The sequence below is a fragment of the Strongylocentrotus purpuratus genome, unplaced genomic scaffold (assembly GCF_000002235.5).
Source record: "Strongylocentrotus purpuratus isolate Spur 01 unplaced genomic scaffold, Spur_5.0 spur5_scaffold_14, whole genome shotgun sequence".
NCBI classification, from domain to species: Eukaryota; Metazoa; Echinodermata; class Echinoidea; order Camarodonta; family Strongylocentrotidae; genus Strongylocentrotus; species Strongylocentrotus purpuratus.
Window position 1 is genome coordinate 19836427 of NW_022145599.1, and position 22673 is coordinate 19859099.

The 22673-nt window shown below is 37.8% G+C and overlaps 2 protein-coding genes across 2 annotated transcripts in view; both read right to left on the reverse strand.

Annotated features, from left to right (window-relative positions):
- Positions 1-15777, reverse strand: part of LOC115923803 (guanylate cyclase 32E-like) — a 33973-nt gene extending 18196 nt beyond the window's left edge. The window contains exons 1-5 of the mRNA XM_030985135.1: positions 15368-15777; positions 13158-13294; positions 8696-8845; positions 6352-6548; positions 5495-5630 (exon numbers count right to left, since the gene is read on the reverse strand). Coding sequence (XP_030840995.1) covers positions 5495-5630; positions 6352-6548; positions 8696-8845; positions 13158-13294; positions 15368-15375 — 628 coding nt within the window. The 5' untranslated portion in view covers positions 15376-15777. The remainder of the gene's footprint in view (positions 1-5494; positions 5631-6351; positions 6549-8695; positions 8846-13157; positions 13295-15367) is intronic.
- The window catches only part of LOC115923804 (guanylate cyclase 32E-like), a 48627-nt gene continuing 41351 nt past the window's right edge, over positions 15398-22673 (reverse strand). The window contains exons 2-3 of the mRNA XM_030985136.1: positions 15466-15540; positions 15398-15412 (exon numbers count right to left, since the gene is read on the reverse strand). Coding sequence (XP_030840996.1) covers positions 15398-15412; positions 15466-15540 — 90 coding nt within the window. The remainder of the gene's footprint in view (positions 15413-15465; positions 15541-22673) is intronic.

Below are 22673 nucleotides of genomic sequence, written 5' to 3' on the forward strand. Positions count from 1 at the left end.
GTTGACAACTATAGAACATGTAGGTTGCCGACTAGGTTTAGTAAGGTGTTATGAATATGGACCCAGAAAGGCATTATTTAAGATAAGTTTAATATATATGAGTCCACATTCTTCTAGCTCTAGACACACAAAACTGAAATGGTGGTCGTATCATTTACATTTCCATGGTGATTATATCTTAGCCATGCTAAACATGATAATACGCATTCTATTTAAGGTAAGGGTGTTTCGAACTATCTTCTAATTTCAATGTTAAAAAAATACGAGTCCAAGCCCCTCTGGTTCTGGTAGATGAATTCATGTTCCAATCTCATTTCCTATTCCAATGTCATATTCCAAGAAGCTATCATTATGAGCCATTATCCCGCTTCGTCAACATCGGCGCACATGACACTTGATAGCTCCATGCCCATACGTCTGTTTGCAGACACGGCAGATGTACAATTACAATCTCAAAACAGACAAACTGCTGCAGGCACACAACATTCGATACATTATTGAATCATGAGCTGTGACAAGTCTGCTTCCCTCGTCAATCATGCGTCCAACACCGGCCATGGGAAGGGGCGGTGTGTGAGTCTAACAATTGAGGGGGCGGGGACAACATTCGATACATCGTTGAATCATGAGCTGTGACAAGTCTGCTTCCCGCGTCAATCATCCGTCCCACACTGGCCATGGAAAGAGGCGAAGTGTGAGTTCAACTATTGAAGGGGCGGGGGACCTCATCGGAGGGGGCGGACGGGAGGAGGGGGGCATGGGTCAAACTTTGAAAATGTCATGGAAGTATATAAGGCCTACAATTAGGGGGAAAAGCAAGAGGTCTCATCGTCTTTAGTATTGACCTTTTCCCCTGCTCTTGTTCTTTTCTGTTTGTCCCGTATATTCGTTGAGCAGGAGAGGGAGGACGATGGCCTCACAATTTCTCCTCCCCCAATTGCTCCGGGCTTTGTAAATTGTATTTACGACAACAAACCCAAATCATGCTTAGTTGGTTGAAAGTGTGTTTCAGGTTATGGTTAGGGTAAAGCTAGGTATAATCAATAGACTCAGGTTCAGGGTTGAAGTTAAGAATTCGGTTACTAGTGGTGTAGGAAATGGACCCTGGGCAAATGTCGCAGGATTCAGTCTCGTACAACCAGCGCGCGGGGAGGGGAAGGAGTAATGCACCCTGTGCCTCCTGTATCTACGCCACTGGCCGTGGATATACATCACCCCACGATGATGTGCTCCATCATTTCTCTACCAGGATAGTACATCGACTCAGAAAACCAGGACACAAGTACGGCGAGAAATGTTGCAAATTCTTCTTCCTCTGAGTCCAATAAACCCATCTTGTCTCAACCAGTTCGTCTACACCAACATCAAGAATTACTGTTCTAAATATTGTCACTACATCTAACTGTTTTATTACTATTTTGCTACCCGTAAGGTCTTAAAGTCTTTTTCTGACATCAATAAAGTATAATTCGATTGGTTTCACCCTGCAACTTTCTTCTTTTCTAAGTAAAATGAATAGATAGTGTAGCGAATGAATACTTTACCAATCAAGTGTTTGGTACACTTTTTAGATAGATACATAAAATTGATGATGTACTTTGGTTCAAAATGGGCAATGAATGGGAGAAAATAGCATTTCACCTTTTTACGAGAATGTGACCAGTTATTGACAATACCTTTTTATGTACGACATGACCGCTAAGATCATCGGAACTTGAGATGCAGAAAAAAGGGTGACACTCTGACAAACTACGATTTACAAATGAACAAATCTCCTATTGAGCTATCACAAACGTGACTGCACTTTGCTATTACAAACTGCAATTATCGTTTTGTTGAAGTCGGTAATTCGACAATTTGACAATTCGGCCTTCAGCAGTCATCTCAGGATAGAACCCTTAGAAGCTCATGAATACGTCACTACATGAGCAATATCGATGTGTCAATGACAGTTAACTATATTTATTTTCATCACATTCAATTCCAACTTCAATAACAAATATAGTGGTAATCCTGTCTCTGTATTGATTTAGTATTTTATTTCTTCTTCGACTCCTCGAGCAAATTCAACATTAATACGTTAGAAACATATTTGACTTTTTCACTTGTCTTAGGGAGGCAAACCTGTGTCGAGAGAACCTCGGGTTATGGCCTGGGAGTGAGTGTGACGAAACCATCAACGCTTCGAATTAAGACGGTCGACCGTGTAGACTTAGGAGATTAATCAGATGATGTCGAGATGAAATAAAGTGATGCGCCAGATGAAGCTCCACGGAGTAAGGAGGTAAAGGTGTGCGAAGTAAGAGCATGAGAAATGAAATGGGGAGGGCGGCATATACATTATTATAGTATATATTCGGGGGCGCAGACGGTCGAGTAGGGGAAGGGATTCTGTAAAAGTATATTCATCCACGAACATGTGAGAAAAAAAATTCTTATAAGTTTGCAATAAAACAATTCTTTCATTTTAGTGACGCCAACGATTAAAAAAACACTTTCCAATTTACAGTGCCACAGAGACTTAGTGAAACGATGCTCCATTTCAGGATGACAAAAGCTATAGCTTTCCACTGCTATTCAGAGCTACAGCACCATAATACAACCTCCACAATCTGTCAGCAGTTGTTCAACAAGATAAAGGCCAGGAGAATACATATGTGGCATAGTTCAGACCATATCATATTCCTACAACAGTTTTCGAATAACCAAGGAGTTACTAGGCCCGCCATGAATCTCATTGGAATAACAAATACAATTTCTAAGTACATATATATATATATATTATATACACATATAATGTAGGTTGAAGCAAATATCTAGGAACTAGGCCACTGGCATTCATGCTCAGCGTTAAATTCCTGTAGGTGTCAGGGTTTGGGTTAGTATAACATCATAATGTCGCAAGCAAAATGTTAGGTTTATAAAACCCAAGCCCGTCGATAATGGAGCAACAGAGTCATCAGTAATGACTGCGTGGTACTGAAAGTTATAACCTGACACATACCAGTATAACCTGTGGAATAGATAGATATATGGATGTTGGTATCCGGGTGCGACATCTAAGGCGTGTCTGCCAAAATGATAGATCGTTCCAGATGGAAGCATCTGCGGGACCCGGCATCACATTCGCTTGGTAGATCATCTTGTTATAATTCCCTGAATGATTATCCTGATGTTTGCACTATGTCTGGCATGTCACCCACCCATCCTACACGTGTACAAATACATAATTTGGGGGTATGTTGTAGGGTATGGCGTGCTTCTCGCGCTGTGTATTAGGCCTTGTCTGCCAGTCAGCCGAAATCTTAGGTATGTTAATTATCCTAAAAAATGAATGATCCCTTTCCTCGTCACAACTTGCAATACATTCGTGTACATTATACGAACATAATCGAGATAATGTAAAAACATACATGAAACATGATGTCTTACTCTTCATGTCCCCCTTGAACTGACAGCATCGGACACATTAGACACCTCATCACCCCATTTTCCCTCTCCCTCTACCCCCTCTCCCCCTCTCTCTCCTCTCTCTCTCTCTATATATATATATGTCTCTCTCCCATTCTCTTCTCGTCTCTCTTTCACATCAAATATTTAATCTGCCCACTTTAATTTTGTTTGTTACCTTGGATTGAATATCAGAGATATTTGTGAAAACTACGATTCATTTCAATCTTTCAATCAATAGCCCTTCTCTACGTTTTACTTAAGAACGGGTATAATTAATATACTCTATGATGACTGTATCATTTCGATCTTAGCTATTCATCTTAATATTTCGCTCTACACCCCACCCTCTTCTCTCTCTCTCTCTCTCTCTCTCTCACCCTCTCTCCCTCTCTCTCTCTCTCTCTCTCTCTCTTTAAAAAGGAACCCTATTTATTGCAGAATGTGCTCAGGGCAAAGATACACAACAACGCATCGCCGAATGTCAACTTAATGGAGAAATTGGCCGCGGGGATAGGCAAAAATCGAGGTGAAAAGAGGCAACAGTTCCGTAAGGCTCTACTTTAACGGTAAGCAAGGGAGACCGTGGGTTTCAAGAGCTCTTTAAAAAACCACAGGAAAACCGAGGACGGTAATATAAGAGATCCTTAAGACAATGTGTGCAGCAGGAAGAAGGATGGAGAGAATGTCGATGCTTGCGATCACTTCACTCAGTTATCATGGTCGAAACAACAACCAGCATAATTATACATTTAACCCTTGACCCAAGTATAGTGTATCATTGACGGTGAAGGACAAGGTATCTTCAGAATGATGACTATTATTGAAATTAAGTTTTCAACAACAATAATAATCACAGAGCCCATATTGATACTACATGATATGCTTTTGATACGAACCAAAGCCAGATATATGGTGGGTGCGGCCATTTCATTGATGGTGGTGCGCTGTGATTTGAAATAGTACTTATCATTGTTGTCTAATTGCTACTTATCCATTTAATGATAATACATAAATAAATAACAATAATAATGATTTGGTCTTATTTAACATGGGTAGCCTCATTAGTATCAATACTGATCTTCCCACGGGCCCTCCATTAATATAACCCTAACACTTGCCAGGTACCCATCTACTCATGGGTGGAGAGTGGCAAATGTCGATTAACGTATTACCAAAGAACGTTAGAGCCCGGCTGGGATTCGAACCCTCGTTCCTTGCAATGAGAGTCAAATGAATGAAAATACCAAAACACCTTTTTTTTAATTATAATCCGTCACATCCATACCCATCACTCTTTTTTCTCTCAGTTAAAAAAAAAAATGACAATCAATATCACAATACAACATATCATTCATACACCTACGTTAACTTGAGCACTATTATCAGTTATTTTCCTAGTCGACGTTGTCATTGCATCATAATTAAAATGTTTCACTCGTTTTTGTTCATCTAATTGTATAGGGATGGTGGATTCAGGTTCGGGTGCACTGTACAAGCACTAATAAAAGCAAAAAGTCACCAATGATACGAATGATGAATAAAAGTATTATTATCAATTAATATGATAAACATGATTAATGCATGCCTGCTATCAAGTGTTTATCATTACCCTTTGAAACAATTTTGTGGAAGGACATTGTCATGATTAATATTTAGAATGTGACCTTTAGTTGATTACTTTGGGGATCAATTAACTGAAAGTACATGTACAATCAAACATAATTCCCGATGAATAGCAACGCAAGTTTTTGCCTCAATGTCATAAAGGATGTGTGATATAGTGCATTGATCTCCTATACAAAAACGTACAGTAACATGGAGGGTGAAACTGTGTAGTCAATATCATCATTATTTGAGTGTTTATCGAGTATTGTCTCTCAAATGATCAAGGCCATCGTTTCTACATCCTGCTCATAAAATAAATTCCAATTAACAATCGAAACTAATGGGTCACATGTCACCTGTTAATTCTGCCAATTATTCCTTTTAAAGCGAACTTACAAGAAGGTCATGAAGATGCAATGTTTTCTAAAAAACTTACTCTGATATGTTTTGTCTAGGATGTTTGAGATAATATCGGTCCCGTTCGTGATGCTCCCTCCTTCGCTCAGGGTTTGGTTGAGAGCTTTAGCGTACAGCATCACGGCATCGTAAAGATAAGCAGCATCCTCTGTGATCTAGACGGATTTTAGAAATGAAAGGAAAACACAATTTTTTTAAAATAGCGATATTTTAACCTTTCAAATTGGTTTGGAGACCGATTTACGCTTGTGTAAAACGTCGCGATATCTATTTCAAAAGCCGTGAGCTGTGGTGACACTGATTCTGCATCAAAATCGAGTCATTTTTGTTTAATAAGGGTTAAGTTTTAGGATATGTTGATCACAACAATCACATCATTCTTTTCTTCATTCGTGAATTTCTTTGTTTCAATGTTTATATATTTAAATGAGGGAACGTATTTAGACATTCATCATTATGGTTTGAATCGAAAAACTAACATTATACAGTAAACAACTAAATAATCCAAACACTTCCCAAGTTTTATATTATTTCTAAGTATGTGGAGATTTGATTCGTTCCTTAAGAATGTAACATATTAGAGCTGACATTTAAAAGTATTCCACAAAAGCCGAAATTCAACCAGTACACCTTTCATTCTTGAGTTACGAGAAACAACCCCCCCCCAAAAAAAAAAAAATAAAAAAAAAAATGAAAAAAATGAAAAAATGAAGGGAAAAAAAATGATTTTTTTTTTTTTTTTTTTTTTTTTTTTTTTTTTAAATGAAAAAAATTGAGAAAAAAAAAATCAATAAAAAAAAAACGAACAAATGTATAAGGAGTATTAATAATTTAGTCGTTAACTGTTGTTGACATAATATTCATTTTGGAATGTACCTCAATGGGATATCCTAATTCCTCAAGGAGACCAGAGTCGAAGTTGAAGGGCGGCTCTGAGAGATAGGCCTTTGCTTCGATCTTGAATCCATTGAAGTCAGGACTCATGGCACTCGTGTAGAAGAGCATGAGGACGTTATGCATGTACCTGATGCGTTGGGAGATACCATCGGGACCTTCAGCCGGGTAGTAGACACCTGCGATTAAGGTATGGAATCAATTATGATAATAATAATAATAATAATCATAATAATAATCATAATAATGAGTGCATTAATAATAATGATAATAAAAACAATACCAATAACAGTGATAACGATAATGATAACAATGATGAGGCCTAAAAATAAAAGATGTTGTATTGCTCTTTAGGTACCAAAACATGGGTCGGTCGGTCGGAAATGTTTCTTCTTTTTTTTTTTACTTCCTCTTTGGGCTGATATTTCTCAGATCTGAATGCTTTAATACATTTTTTTCTTCTAAAAAACGGTTTAAAAAAAATGAAATTAAAAAGCCGACAGTAGATTTCAAGATTTTTGGGTCGGTTGCAATAAGGGCGATACAACATCTTTTTGTTAAAGGCCTAATAGTAATAACAATAATAATAATCATCATCATCATCATCATCGTTATCATCATCATCACCATCAAACTAATGGTGGTAATTATACATGTTATTGTAACACGAGATCAAGGTGGTCGCTTAAAAAGGGGTGTGGGGTGTAACCACACCCTCTTTACTTTTGACGTTCTCGGACTTTTTTTCTCAATGATAAGGTTAACACTCCTCCTTCTTCTTTTCAAAATGGTCCAGCGGTGTCCCTTCTAAAAAAAACACCAGAAGTATTGTTTCATTTTTGGTAAGAAATGAAGACCTCTTTTGGTATTTTTATTTTTAGGAGGGAGGGTTCTTGGAATTGTTTTCGCCCACCAGGTCCGCTAATTTGGTTCGATACCTCCATTAATAACGTTAAAGTGACACCCTAACAAGATAACCTGTTAAGAAACAGGTGTATAGGTTACCCTAGAGGAGACACCGATGATTATATTATCCCGCATCAAGTGCACCAATGCTGAAACCAGGCCTGGCTTACTAATGTTATTAGGTGAAACGATCCACAAGAAGGAATGGGGGGGGGGGGGGAGTATTGTGGATACATGCGTACCCCATCTTGTTTATCGGGTTATTAAGTCAGTTAAAGTAGGCAGGGAATCATCATCATCATCATCAATCTACATTATTTGGCTTTTTAACATCCTCAAGTTCCACTCATGGATCACCGAGTAAGGTGATACGATGGAGTAAATTCAGTTAATGTTGTAGTGTATCCTCTTCCATTAAAGTCAGTTTACGCAATTGGGTACTCGGGCCACGGTTTAAAAAAACAGTTTATTGGGTGAAATGTTAGTCGATGAAGTGTCATGCTTCGCGCTATCCTTTTTCATTAAAGTCAGTTTATGCAATTGGGTAGTCGGGCCGCGGTTTTTAAAAAAAAACAGTTTATTGGGTGAAATGTTATTCGATGAAGTGTTATTCGATAAAGTGTCATGCGTTGCGCTATCCTCTTTCATTAAAGTCAGTTTACGCAATTGGGTAGTCGGGCCACGGTTTAAAAAACCAGTTTTTTTGGATGAAATGTTAGTCGATGAAGTGTCATGCGTCGCGCTAGCCCGTGTCTAGTTAGATTATTACTTGTAATGGAAGAGGTAAATGTTACATTTACTTTTGGAAAGAGGTGAAAAAATAAAGTTGTAGACAATGACCAATATAGCTAATATGAAACAGTGCCTAAAAAGGAAACTATAAACGTAAAAGAAAAGAAAGAGGCATAATAGACAAATCAAATAGCCCAATAATTACCTTCTAAAATCAATAAAACACATTCGATATACAATGATTACACAGTTGTTTTCCACGTTTAACCTGTGGCCATAGAAATGTGTATTGACAAAAAGACTACTCCCTGATGGCGTCACATATCATTTCTAGTATAACTATTCTCGTACCATTTTGTAGGAATACCAGTCCGATAAATTTCCCCTTATAGATAACATGTTGTTACTATATTTTTGATTATTTTCCACGAATATGAATTCACAGATTTATCAGTAATGAAAATGAATAATGGAAACCACTGGTCTCAAAAACTAGACCAGTGGATACCGTTAAAAGGACCCTGTTTCATAAAACGAATTTTCAATCAAACAAATTGTTATCATGTTTCATCAACTTTGCACAGAGCCAAACAAATAGAAGGATTTTAGTAGCTTACAACAGCTGCCGTATTTTGAAATTGATAAATATTTATTATGAAACAGGGTTCAAGAAGGGCAATGACCTTACCCTTTATAAGTCCATCTCGGTTAGACTCGTCGAAGATCTTGAAGAAGATGGCGACGACGATGTAATCTCCATCGTCAAGAAGTCCCTTTTCATCGAGGTCCTCAAGGAAAGCGTGTAACTCGTACGGCTCCGCGGGTATGAAGACGTAAACTGTGAAAGAAGAGCAATTAAGGGATGGATTGCTTTAATAATGATCCTGTATCATCCAGGATTTGTTTGGACACAAATGGTCGCAAATGGATGAACACAGGAGACTAGGGACCCGTTTCACAGAGCCTTTTCAATGACAAATGACTTAAATCAGTGACAAATCTGCTAATAACCAATCAGAAGCAAGGATTTCACTAGCTTATAACAAAATCTGTCACTTGTCACTGATGACAATTTTCGTGAAATGGGGCCCAGTTTTATTTTGCGAATTGTTACAGCGCTATTACAAGATGCGTCCTCAGGGAGACAGAAAAAAGATGAATGAATCTGGATTGAGGACAATGATGTCATTACTGGTCGTGACCTGAAGATAACTCCGACATTGTGGGTCAGACAACATGTTTGTCCGATGTTGCTTAGTTTGTGCTTTTAAGAAAACCATCAATATTTTGGCAAGATAAACATTATTGTATGTTCTAAATAAATAGCGTTCAGACTTTAAATATTTCTATGTAAATCTTCTATGTAATATTCCATTAGCTTATGAGAAGAATATATTTCGTCAATATCAGAATCTATTTTTTTTTTCTTTCAGTGTTCGACTTAACCTTATTTTGTTTATCCTTTCATTTGTATTTTTCATTTTGTTTGCATCATGCTTGAAACTTTTTTGAAAAGAATTTTGATTTGCCTTTTAAATTGTTTTCTCCATCATGTAATCCGGTCACATCTAGCAAGGTTTAAGTTTTAGGCCCGCACAATGTAAACCTATACCCACCATTGAACAGGGCTTTCCATTCATGAAGCGAAATCACATGACATTTAATACATGCCTTGCCGCCAATTTGTTTTCATCAAAGTCACGTAGTATTCCGAAGAACAAGATTAAAAACATTTTTCTTCATTCTGTCTGACCTTTACTCAAAAGGGGTGAGGTGTTTCAGAAGAAATAGATATTGATATTAATGCTTTCTCTGAATCTTGATTACTTGTTATACTGGGTGAGTGGTGAAGGCAGCCTCGATGGATATTCATTTAAAAAATGACAATGATGAAGTTCATTTTTAGACTGTCATTGACTGAGATCATCCATTTTCATTCATGAAGCATGGGTCAGAAAATTGAATGAGGTTAATGCCGGATGCGCAGGGGGCTCATTTGTTCTAGAGGACTTTGTCAGCGAATGGCATCGCCTTTGACGCATATTATGAGAATGAATGACGATGTAGATAGATTGAATAAATCCGTGCAATGAATTTGATACTGGAGCATTTGAGGATTGCCTTAAAAGACTTAACGCAATTGAAACGACGCCTCTTGAATAAAAAACTACTTTTGATTACTAACGTATGAGGAATGGATTAATTAAATATATAAATAAATATTACCCATAATGTTAAGTCACAACATACATGATATCGCGTCTGAATAAAAATACACAAAAGAATATCGTACTTTTTTACAGTAACAATAATAAAACAGATGAACACAATTTCTAAGAAGTTTCCCATTCATCTTATTGTAATGGTCCTATCTTGGAGTCTATGCATGCAGAATCGATTGTAGATCATTGGCATCGACTGTGTTATGGATTATAATACTCTTGCCCAAATAAAGAACACTGAATTACAATACTCGTTTTGTTTTTCTAACTTGTGTGTAAGGTGGATAATGTTAAGTTACTTTCCAACAGTCTAACATACTACTGATTAACCTACTAAAGTTTCTTTAGTTTGCATTTGTTATTACGTTGATTCATCACGGGAGTGCTCTTTATTTTAACTTATGTAAAGACCATACTCCAATAAGACAAGGCCCATTTGATAAGAGAAACATAACACTAACCCCAATGTGCCACTCGACATACGGAAGGGGCGACGCACATTTCTCTGACGAAACGTAACATGAACATTGGTGGAGGAATGCTTCATTGGTGAATAGAAACTTAGCCCTGACCATGGCAAGAGAATGGTCCATTAACTTGATGAAACACTACTCCTCAAATAATGGGATATACTAACGACAGGAATATGGGAGTGACACCTCATCAATGTGTTAATGTTAATCTTCCCTGTTTACTTAAAACATAAACCATTGAACGGTCACTGTTCCAATGAAACTTAGACCACACCCCAATGAGTCAAGGCCCATTTGCTACGAGAAACATAACACTAACCCTAACGAGCCATTCTACCCTAGGGTCACATTGGTCTGCCGAAACGTAACATGGACACGGATGGATGAATGGTCCATTAGTTAGAAGAAACCTATAGCCCTGACCCTGGCCGTAAGAGGATGGTCCATTGACTTGGGGAAACATTAACCTTTAGATAATTGTATTTTCCTGCGGTACAACGTATAGCAGCCTCAGGAAAATGTTGTATATGCGGATCCGTTTAATGATTACGTAATGGGAGTGGCGAGACGCCACGATTCCGTGAAGCGGGATGGTTTGAATAACTTAGGCAGGTGTAAGTTATTGTATTGAGAAGGAAAGGAATGTTCAGAAAGGCATAATAAGAGAGGGAAATGGGCGTGGTAGCCATTCTAGCTTTGTCAGACACTAGATACACGACACAAATTTCAAGTGGAAATTTTAATACAGAACAATAGTTTGGTGTTTGTTTTTGTAGGAGGTTTAGAGATTCAAATTTTTATTGGGACGATTTGCCATTAGGTTTTCCAGAGCATTTGCCTTATTTAGTTTATCTCTGGTTTTTTCAACCTAGGGAATCGGTCCGGGCGTGGGGAAAAAAGGCAAAGCCCCATGCAGGTTAGGGATCAAAATTAATATTTTATTCTATACAATGTCAGTATATATTGAGGTGTGAACGTTGACGATTGAGATTGAAATTATGCAATGTTAACAATATTTACACTTGATATTTTCAAAATCAAGAATGAGTTTAAAAAATTGAAATTATTTTGATGTTCAAAATGATATAATAACAAATATTGTTCATGATTGTTCAAAAAGATACAATTCGAATAAAAGCTGGCTTGGTCGGTCTGGCAGGCTTTTCCATAAAGATTGTTATTGATGTAATCTGTGAGTCATTAACTGAGTAATGAAGGATGAGAATATACTGGGATATACTAACGACAGAGAGATAACTATGTCCAGTGTTGAAACATAACGCTGGACATACTTGGGCGTATAGACCTGGGGGGGGGGGTAATTTACAAAACTTGTCATCAGTGACAAATACTGAAATCCTTGCTTCTGATTGGTTATCAGCAGATTCGTCACTGATTTTTGTCATTATCATTGAAAAAAGGCTTTGTGAAACGGGTCCCTGATGTGACTATGGCCCATTGATCTGAGGAAATATAACTCTGTATAAAACAAACGAGACATGAAGGAACGTTTCTAAGGGCCATCTTTGTTCCAGGAGACTAGCTTTCTATCAAACCCTAACTGTAAGAAGATGTTAAAACACAATCTTAAGAAATATCTGTTTGATTTAGCTTATAATTTATTACCATAAACTTTCATGTCTGTACCTTTCCTATCGCACTTTGTATAAATGTATCATGTATGTATTTCATCTCTTGCACAAGCTGCGCCTTGAGCATTTGACTTTCAAGTGGATTTGGCGCCTTATAAATCATATGTATTATGTATTATAACTTGCTGCCTGCTTGAACATTGGCGTGTGTTCAACTGATGTCAATGGACATAACACAATGAGACATTTCTTCTTGCCTGATACGGACCACCCCCCCCCCCCTGCCCTGTATCATTTGATATTGAAATGAAATGCTTTTCTTTGCGATAGTGCAATAGACCATTTTCGTTATCTAATCAATTTGAATGCATACATTACATAAGTGCCATTTCCAAATTATTCCGTTCACCTGTTACAAATAGTTTTTTTTTTGTCTATAGTAAGATTGTGAATTGCGTACATTAATTGTAGCTAGGTAGAACAAACATCTGGCTATTGAAATGCATCATAACAGGTGCATTTAATAATTTCTAACGATGCACTTCACAAAAATATGTGCATTAAATTTGATTAAATTACGAACATGCCTTATTGAATATGACACTATGAATTTGACGGACAAAGAAAGAGGACAAAATATACAGTTCATCAGGTAGACAAAGGAACATCCCTTCACTGCTATTATGTAAAAATGTGTAGAACAGGTGAATATGCATGTGACACCTGTTCTACACATTTTTACATAATAGCAGTGAAGGGATGTTCCTTTGTCTACCTGAGGAACTGTATATTTTGTCCTCTTTCTTTGTCCGTCGTATTCATAGTGTGAGGGGTAGATAAGTTTCCCCACTGCAGGTACTCACTTCGTGTGTTGGTGTAGGATTGCTCTATGATGTCTTTGAGGCGGTTGTCTTTGATTGGAGGGATGGGGTAGTACGGATTCTCATAGGAGAAGGCGTGCTGTACCTTGATGCCGTGCAGTGGCAGGAACTTCTCCAGTCTGGTGTTAGTGATGTAAAGAGGTAGAGAAAGAGAGAGAGAGGGAAAGAGAGGGAGAGAGAGAGAGAGGGGAGAGAGAGAGAAAGAGAGAGAGAGAGAGAGAAAGGGAGAAAGGGAGAAAGGGAGAAAGGGAGAGAGAGAGAGAAAGAGAGAATGGGAGAAAGGGAGAAAGAGAGAGAATGGGAGAAAGGGAGAAAGGGAAAAAAGGAGAAAGAGAGAGAGAGAGAGAAGGAGAGAAAGAGAGCGAGAGAGAGAGAGAGAGAGAGAGAGAGAAAGAGAGAGAGGAAAAAAAAGGAGGTTGGGGTTGAAACAGAAATTAGAAAAAACACAGATACGAATAGAACACTTTTAAAATGTATTCAATTTATACGTTTACATAACCACGAGCTATTGCATTCATGAAATGTGTACGATTGTATAGTCAGATTGCAAATTGCATAGTTTGTTGCTAGGTCGGATAAATATTATGAATTGCCCAATCTACAACTACGTTATGTATGCACTTTGCATTTTGTCTATTGAAATACAATTAACATTGTTTCCGTTATGTAATCAAATGTTATTTATTAGTCTTTAAGTTCCTTGCTACAAATTATTGCATCCGCTCGTTAAGAATAATTGTATCCCACTAGCCAGGATCCGAATTGCATACATTATTTATCGTCATAGAATTTGATTGGGAGGGTTTAGCTTACCCGGTTCGATATGGGCACAACATGGCAAGTAGTTGTAGACAAGTACAAACCAACAAAATATACGCTATGTTGTCATCTAGCGAAACCAAGTTGGCCCAATTTGGTGTATCGATGGCTCTTGTTATTTATAGGTAGGCCAAATATTATGACTTGTCCCCTGTAACAACACGTATGTAATTTGGATTCTGACTACTGAAATATAATTATTCGTAACAGGTGAATGAAATGATTCGTAACGAGGCACTTAACAAGCTAAGACGTATGCATTAGATTTGATTACATTAAAGGTATACAAAGTTTTTGGAAATTTTGAAAATTGGGTGGATAGTGATTTTTTTAAAATTTTGATATATTCGGATGCCCCTGTGGATGTATTATAAGCACTAGAAAATTTAGCCCCTAAAACACTTCTGCTTTCGAGAAAAAATGAATATAAAAATTTATCGGTGCAGCCGGTAAATTTTGATGAATTTCAAATAGCGTCTACGGCCGTTCAATGGTAGCTGCGACCATGCAAATCTCAGAATATGTAGTTGTGATATATAATTTCCAAACGGGAATATCAATTTGCTCGAATTTAGTCAAGAAACATTGTTTTATAGCTTAATTAATCACTAAATCACTAAATATTGTAGGATCGCATTTGCTTCCAATTCATGACCCCATACCAAAACGTTGTATTACCTTTAACAAAAATGGTTGATATGTTATATGAGATATCATTTCGGTTCAAGCACCGTGTGAAATAGGAAACATACTCCCTCCACTTGAGCGAAGTATTTCTTCTAGGAAATGGAATTTTACGAAACATATATTTATCCTGTCAATAACCATTATGTGTTAATAGGACAGGTTATTAGAACATATCAAAGGGACATCAGTTTTAGTTTGATACTTTGCACATTAAAGGTGACGACTTTCGACAATTTTTGTTTTAAATAATGAAGGCAGGTGATATTTGTCAAACTGATGTAACTCAATCATAAATTGTTAACGAACACAAAACGATGAACATAGCAACAAGAAAGGGAACTTATAGGTTGTCAGAGAACAAGAACAAAACAAAACTGTCGACAAGAGAGACAAATGTCAGCTCAGTTGGCCTCCTTCCTTTCTTAATTTTCTTAATAATAATAATAATGATAACCAGGCTCTGACGCTCATGGCGCTTTACACATATTACCCCTGGTCGTAGCCGAGCTGCCAAAGTAACTATAGCGCTCACGCATATCAGGTACCCATTTACATCTGGGTGGAGAGTGACAAATGTAGATTAACGTCTTGCTAAAGGACATTAGTGCCGCGGCGGGACTTGAACCCCGTACCTTATGATCTGCAGTCGGGTGACTTATCCACTAGTCCACAACACCTCTACTAACCTGGTCATAACCCGCGAAAACTGGAGATCTTTAGCCGCCACCACGCTCACAACGTTCCAGTTAAACTGCTTGAGAAGTGCTAACACGGACTCGGACACCTTCTCCGTCGTCGGGACGGTACGGGCGAACGTTCGGTAGGTCTCCTTGTCACTCACCGCTGGTTCCTTGCAAAACTGCAGAGACAAAATGGGAAAAAGTCAAAGAAAAGATGAAGTATGAATTATATCTGCCGCGGTAGGGTATCGTATCTCAACTCAACTGGAAGGTTGATTGCAATATTTAACCACGCATCTTTGCTCTTTATAATTCGCATAATGCCCCCTTGCATTGGTGTTACTACACTTCACGTTTAAATATTCTCTTTCTAGATGGTTATCGGCTTCGCTCTTGACCTATTATCTTTTCCCTCTTCTTCTTTTTTTTCCTCTTATTTTTCTTATATTTTCTTATTCTTATCCTTATTTTTATTCTATTTTTATCCTTCTTGTTATCCTTCTTCTTCCTCTTCTCCTTCTGCTTCTGATCATTCTCCTTCTTATTCTTCTTCTCCTTCTTCTCATTTTCCTCTTCCTCTGCCTTCTTCTTCTCCTTCTGCTTCTGATCATTCTCCTTCTTATTCTTCTTCTACTTCTTTTGGTTCTACTTCGCCTTCTCCTCCTTCTTCTCCATTCTGAACATTATGGACCGGCTTTGGCGTATCATCATGCCTTGTGCAGTTGTACTTGTCAAGTGTCGAACGTACAGTGCAACTTCAATCAAAAAAGGTATAAAACTGAATTCTATGCGCTGCTAGATACCTTCTGCTTTCCCTTCTAACATGTCTAATAAGGGGAAAAATAGCCAAACTTTGACACGTTTCATCTATCAGAGACTGACACAATAGCCCATTTACGTAATGTAATCAAATTTAAAGCACGAATCTTTGTTAAGTGCCTCGTTTACAAAACAAAAATGGTCCATTGAAGCGACAGTTAAAGGGCAATCCATCCTTTGTCATGAGAACACGAGCGCATTCTACGAACAAAAAAATAAAAAGCTGTATTGAATAATTTTGATAGCATTAACAAGCAGCTGTTGAAAAAGAAAGTACTTTTACTAACAAAGGTGAGATTTAAAGACCGTCACCACTACTGGGCAAGAAGGGATTAGACCACACAGCGAGCCATCGAGGTCACTGTGACAGGTGGCTATCTCATTAACTCAGCTCTCATTTAACATAAGAAAAAGAGGATCATGGGGGACCAACAGGCACCGATTGGGGAAGTTTTCTATATAGAGGGAGCAAGTAGCTACAAGTATGGCAGTGTGCCTTTAACAGGTAAATTTGTAAAATTCTGGAGGATGAGGGAAACACTTTATTGATAATAACAAACAATTACCCTAATTTTCCCGACTAGCATAATTCCAATTTCCTATGTTGGAGCGTTGTGATAAACTTGTTTATCTACTTCATCCGAATGATGGATATTAAACGCATGATGCCTTGAATATGCCCTGAAACAATGCATTATCTTACGAGAATGAAGTCTTCCGCAGAGATCAATAGTGCGTTTTTGACACGCATAACTGATGACATCACGTCATGAGTTATGCGATGTGCATGTACATTTTACCCTACCCCATCCGCCACTAAAAAGAATAAATAAATTAATAGAAGAAGAACATATTACCCTGGAGTATTCATGATAATATTTATGAGACACATGTGAAGTTTTCATTATCTATTTTATTGCCCTCGACGCTTCCACGAGCCACTGTATTTTCGGACATGGCACACGTTGAAAATATTCAAATAGTATTGATATTTATTTCAAAAAATGTTCTTGACAACTAAAAGATTTCCCGAGGATTGCTCGACATAGCAACAAGTAATGTGTGCGGACGGTAAACTCGACACTGAGTCCCCGTGAAAGAAACATCCATAGAGTTGAACTAATGAGCCGGTTTATTACTCGTTGCGCTATCACTATAGAGGCAATGGATTAATAATTATACGGTTAAGTGTCCATGTGTCACACCGTGAAAAGGGGGGCAATCAAGCTAATTGCGATTCGTTAATGTACAACTCATTAGTAAAGAGTGATTCTACGACCCCAATTTAGACATCACTGCCACACATGTGTTCCACAAGCACAGCAAAAGTAGCATTAAAGATACATTTGTCAACATAATGTGACCATACAACAGTACTACAATAGATTTTACTGATTGCACTGTCGGCTAATGGCCCTATCGGATGTTTCTTTCCTGCGGACCTCATGACAAGTTTAATCCATTAACATGTCATCAATGAATAAACTGCAATACTTTGCATCAAGTCTACATACATTATTTGTTGCTATATCGGGAAAATCTCGGGTAAGCTTTCAGGTTGTCAAGAACAACCTTAGTTTAAAAAGCATACATAACATTTGAATATGTTAGTAATCCAGTCTCTTGCGGTTGCACATGAGGCGTCATTTTGCTTGCGTTATTACATGCGCTAATGAAGCCTGTTGAGATAATCAGCGCATACGCCAACGTTCAAAGCTATGTTCACTTTGTAGATTTTACATTAATTTGTGTGCGATATAACTCTCCTATGACGCAGCATTTAAAGGCCGAGTCAGCTGTTGACGCAGATTTACGTCAGAAAAATAGCGCATCGTGTGAAACAGGCATTAGATTTATATTAACGCCGTCCACGTCGGCGCGACGGTCCTCTATAGCTAAACCTAAAGATCTACAATTTTTACCTCGGCTCTACAAGATAATGAGTTCACATCTGTAGTAGATTTGTCTAAGTGGTTTTTCGTCGCAGCCGCATGGACATATTTATCTGTGGTCAATGATGCAAAGACCAATCTCAATTATTTGTTTTCAACCAATTAACCCTCCTCCCCTTATTACAATCATAATTAAACCTTTACTTTGTATAGCTATTAACCTGTTGACTACTAAATCATCTCGTTTCCAAGGACTTTATACAGCGCGTACCCAGAAAAAACGAAAACGAGAATTATCGATGTTTTATCATAACTTTATCACGATTATAATTAAAGTCTTTCGTCTACGGCTGATCGTCAATGAAACGGAGTTAAGTCTTTTGTACAATTCTGCTTGTTGCTACGGCAGGCAGCCAGTGAAAACGAATTCGTTTGATAAAATTATGGAAATGCAAGCACTAATTCAAACAAGCAGACCTTTGTCATTCCTTGCTCATTTTTCCTGATTGAGGTGTCATATGAAAGGGCAGAAACTCAACTTTCTAGAAATGTGATTTTCTCGTTAAAATTCAGATACCGTCCGCCAAATGACTTTTTGGTTTCCTCTCTTCAAATTGATTTTAATCAGCCATGCGTGAAATATGCATCATATAAGTTGCATCACATGAAAGAAGAGGATCTAAGCTTTCCAAATATGTGTCATTTATTAATTAAAAATTTGACTAAGTTATGATAAAACATCGATAATTCTCGGTTTCGTTTTTTCTGGGACGCACTGTACATTATCCACCCGGTTCCAGTAGTCAATGGCTTAAATAGAAATCAACCATTTTAATTCACTACCACGTACGATAGACCAGAACAATTGGCGTAGCAGAGCATCCATCAAAATGTTTGATTAAAAGCTATCATGTAAGTGGTGATGAAAATTTGCGCTCTCTCTCTCTCCTAAGATAACTCGAATTAACTCACCCTATATTATATATCTATGATCTCTTTCTCTCTCTCACGCACATACACCAACACACACAATCCCTCACTTATTTACCATGCCACTTATCATGTTTTCATAATTGTTCGACATTGTCCAAGGAATTAAAATAAGATGAAGCCTGTTCGATTCCACCAAGTAGCCTTGTATCATAAACCATTGGACAGTGCGCGTGCAATGTCGCGATTAACCGGTATAAAGATCCACTACAGGCCTAATAGACCTGGTCATGCTAAGACCATATTCCTAATTATCATAGCAGCCGTTTGACAGTGATTAATCACCTAATTAACAGTAATTGAATTATCTTCCCCTGCATAATTTGATCACGAAGAAGAGCAAGCCAAATTGCTTAATGATTATCACAAAAAATTCGTAAAAAAAAGGACAGAATTAAATTCTAAGCACGCACTTTTTAAGTATAGAATATAGAATTTTTTTTCACGCTTATTCAAGGTACATTCTGTGAGCCCATGTGTACTGAGCACATCATTCGTAATGTCCCCTTTATTAAAACAGACATGGTTTATATAAGTCCAAAAAATAAAATAGTCTGGGCTTTCTTGTGAAATTTTCCAGGATGTTAAGGAATAAGTTACCGAAGCTTCTAGAAAAAAATCTCAACAGGGATGAAGACAATTCAATAGTCGTAAAAATGCGATCCATTTCAATACCATACTTGCCCCATGTTCTCGGTCATTTCTCCTACGGTGTGATGTTTTGGACAAAATGTACACAAGCAGTCACCCTCTGAACTTTAAGAGACATAAAATGATACTCACACGGCTTACATGGATAAAGGTTAGAAAGCGTACATAAAATAAAATCGCGATTTACTTGCTACTGCACGTTTTCGGGCGAGTTATTTTACGATAAATTGACATAGAGTATCTTGGTGAATGAGAGCAATTCTATCTGATTTTCAGAAAAACGGTAAAGGCAGGGATGGAAGAGAAAGGACAGATTAAAAGTGCAACTTCCAGGGATGCAATATATTCTGTTTAGAAGTTCAGGAACCCAAGTGCTCCGCCGGAAAATTTTCATCCAAATATAGCATTCGCTAGTAACAAGGTTCATTCACAAAACCATGAATAATGTCTCTCAACCTTACTTACACAATCTTATCAAGCGTCTACAAGGACGTTTGTGAGGATGTTATTCATATATGTTACAGTCCAGTGTTTTGCGAAAACATCCGTGCGTTTCTACGTTGCCGACACGCGTTGAGTGGGCTTACTGTGAACCATCGGGTCATCGCGTTGGGTCGGGTGGTCGCGTAACCCTACCTTTTGTGAAAATATGCTCCTTTATTCACGACATATCGGGGGTAATGTTTGTGAAATGTTTTATGAAAAACTTACGATTAAATCTACGAAAGGTCGTGTACCCCAACCACCCGACCGGACGCGAAGTCCCGATGATTCAAAGTAAGCCCGTTAACTGCACTGTTACGTTGGACCGCTAGATATTGGAGGTTGGGAGCATGAAGGGAGTGAGAGTGGGCATGGCATACGAGATAGAGAGAGAGAGAGAGAGAAAGAGAGAGAGAGAGAAAGAGAGAGAGAGAGAGAGAGAGAGAGGGGAGAGAGAGAGAGAAAGAGGGGAGGGGTGGAGAGACAATTCACACACCTGCACACTACCCAAGGTGCCCACATTGCGTTTATTTTAGGTTCGCTGTGACGACTATCTCTCCCTTCAGCTCCCTCCAGCAGGGAGGGGAAAAGGTAAAGAGGGGGAGGTGAAACGGAGGGGTGGAAGGGAGTGGGAGTGGGTGAAGGGGGGATTCTCGACAGACGCGGAGAGGAGGGAGGGAGGGAGGGTAGAAGAGAGACAGATGGGGGAGGGAGAGACAGAGGGAGTGACGGAAGCGCAAGAAATATGAAAATGTTTCTAGTTGCTATCCCAGGCTAATACAATGTACGTCATTTCCTGTTTATTTTTGTAATACCGATAGGCTGATAGAGAGAAAATCCGGTTATGAATATAGATGACCCGCAGTAATCCTCACGATCAATCATTCGTTAATTAACATACGCATCATCTTCAATACCACCAAAGAAAAATTATACCGCTGCCAATTAAATCTGGAGTTATCGGCTTACTGTATCGTAATCCTTTGCACTGAAAATAAACTGGGGGTCTAAATAATCACAATTTGTTGGCATTTCAATTTTAATTACCGAGTGAAAATAACTGAATGTCAAAGAATAAAATGAGGCCAGGGGGAAAAAAGTATGTTCAAAGGGATAAAAAGAAGATAATTACAATATATCTGCCGAAAGAAAATTGGTTATACGGCTAATTACTCTTCCCTACTTAAAATATATGTACTGCTATTGTATTAAATGGAACACAAGGAAATTACATATACATTTCTTTACACTACAGTCTCCGAAGAAGGGGACAAATTCCCACAAAATGATATATTTTCTAATGATATCTTGAAAATGGGTACACCAAATTACCTGCAACTTAGCTCTCTTCATTTAAATTCAATTAAATCTATGAAAAGGTTTTAAACTGCGCCCTCTTGGAAATACATCCGCGCACTCTTCCGAGATGATCCGTAATTGTACAATTTTTTTTCCGTTTCTTCTTTATTTAGCTCGCGAAAAAGTGTTATATCAAACTAAGAATACACTACTGCACAAAGTGTAGGAAATTTCCACACCATTTGGAGACTGCCAACAACTATGGTTTTGTGCTTAAAGCAATGTCATGTCGTGGCCAACAAAAATCCTTGATTGAACGCAGTCATCAGAATCAAAAGGAAGAAATAGAATTCAGATTAAGACGAGGAAAAGATGGGTTATATCTCATCAGAGCCATAATTGAATGCCCGAAGCATGCAATTACAAATACAATGGATATATTCGCATACCCCGCTCCATCCGGAAAGAACTATTAAAGATAGATATCTCTATTTTTCATTTGTTTTCTTCACTGGAATTATTAGTAATTTCCCCGTGACTTGCTTTAATGCGAATTCCCCTCGATTGGAGATCCTTAGTGATTGAGATTTTCAACCTAATTTCGGAAAGAAAAAAGACATGAAGGATTTTCATTTTTACAACAGAAAACTACATACATAAAGATTAAAATCAATCATGGCAGAACCATTACTCACTATTTGTTCCTTGATTTTGACTGAGATAATTGCCACAAATACAACACAATCCGGGAAATAAGATAACAAATTACTTGCCCATCTTTTTTTCGAGAAGGCGACCTAATTCCACGGAAAACTAAACTTTCTTAAAAGTTTCTCTTGGGATTAAAGGTATACAAGATGATTTAATTAGAGTGATTTTTCGAGACTAATTTCCCAGATAGTGTGCAACAGTGCTATAGTCATTTCCACCCATGAGTCTGATTGGGCATACTTGCTATAGAGATATTTTCTAAAGAGGACAGAGATTTGGTTTACTGTGGACACCGAATGTTAATATAAATTGATATGACTATGGTGATGTAGATAGATAGTAAGTCCATTAAAGTTATAGATAAATGTATTTTCAAAAGTAATTGCCTTTTCTTTGTTGAACAACTTTAATGAAACGAGATGACAATGATCTTCCAAAATACCTGCTCATAATGAGTGTGCGTGTAT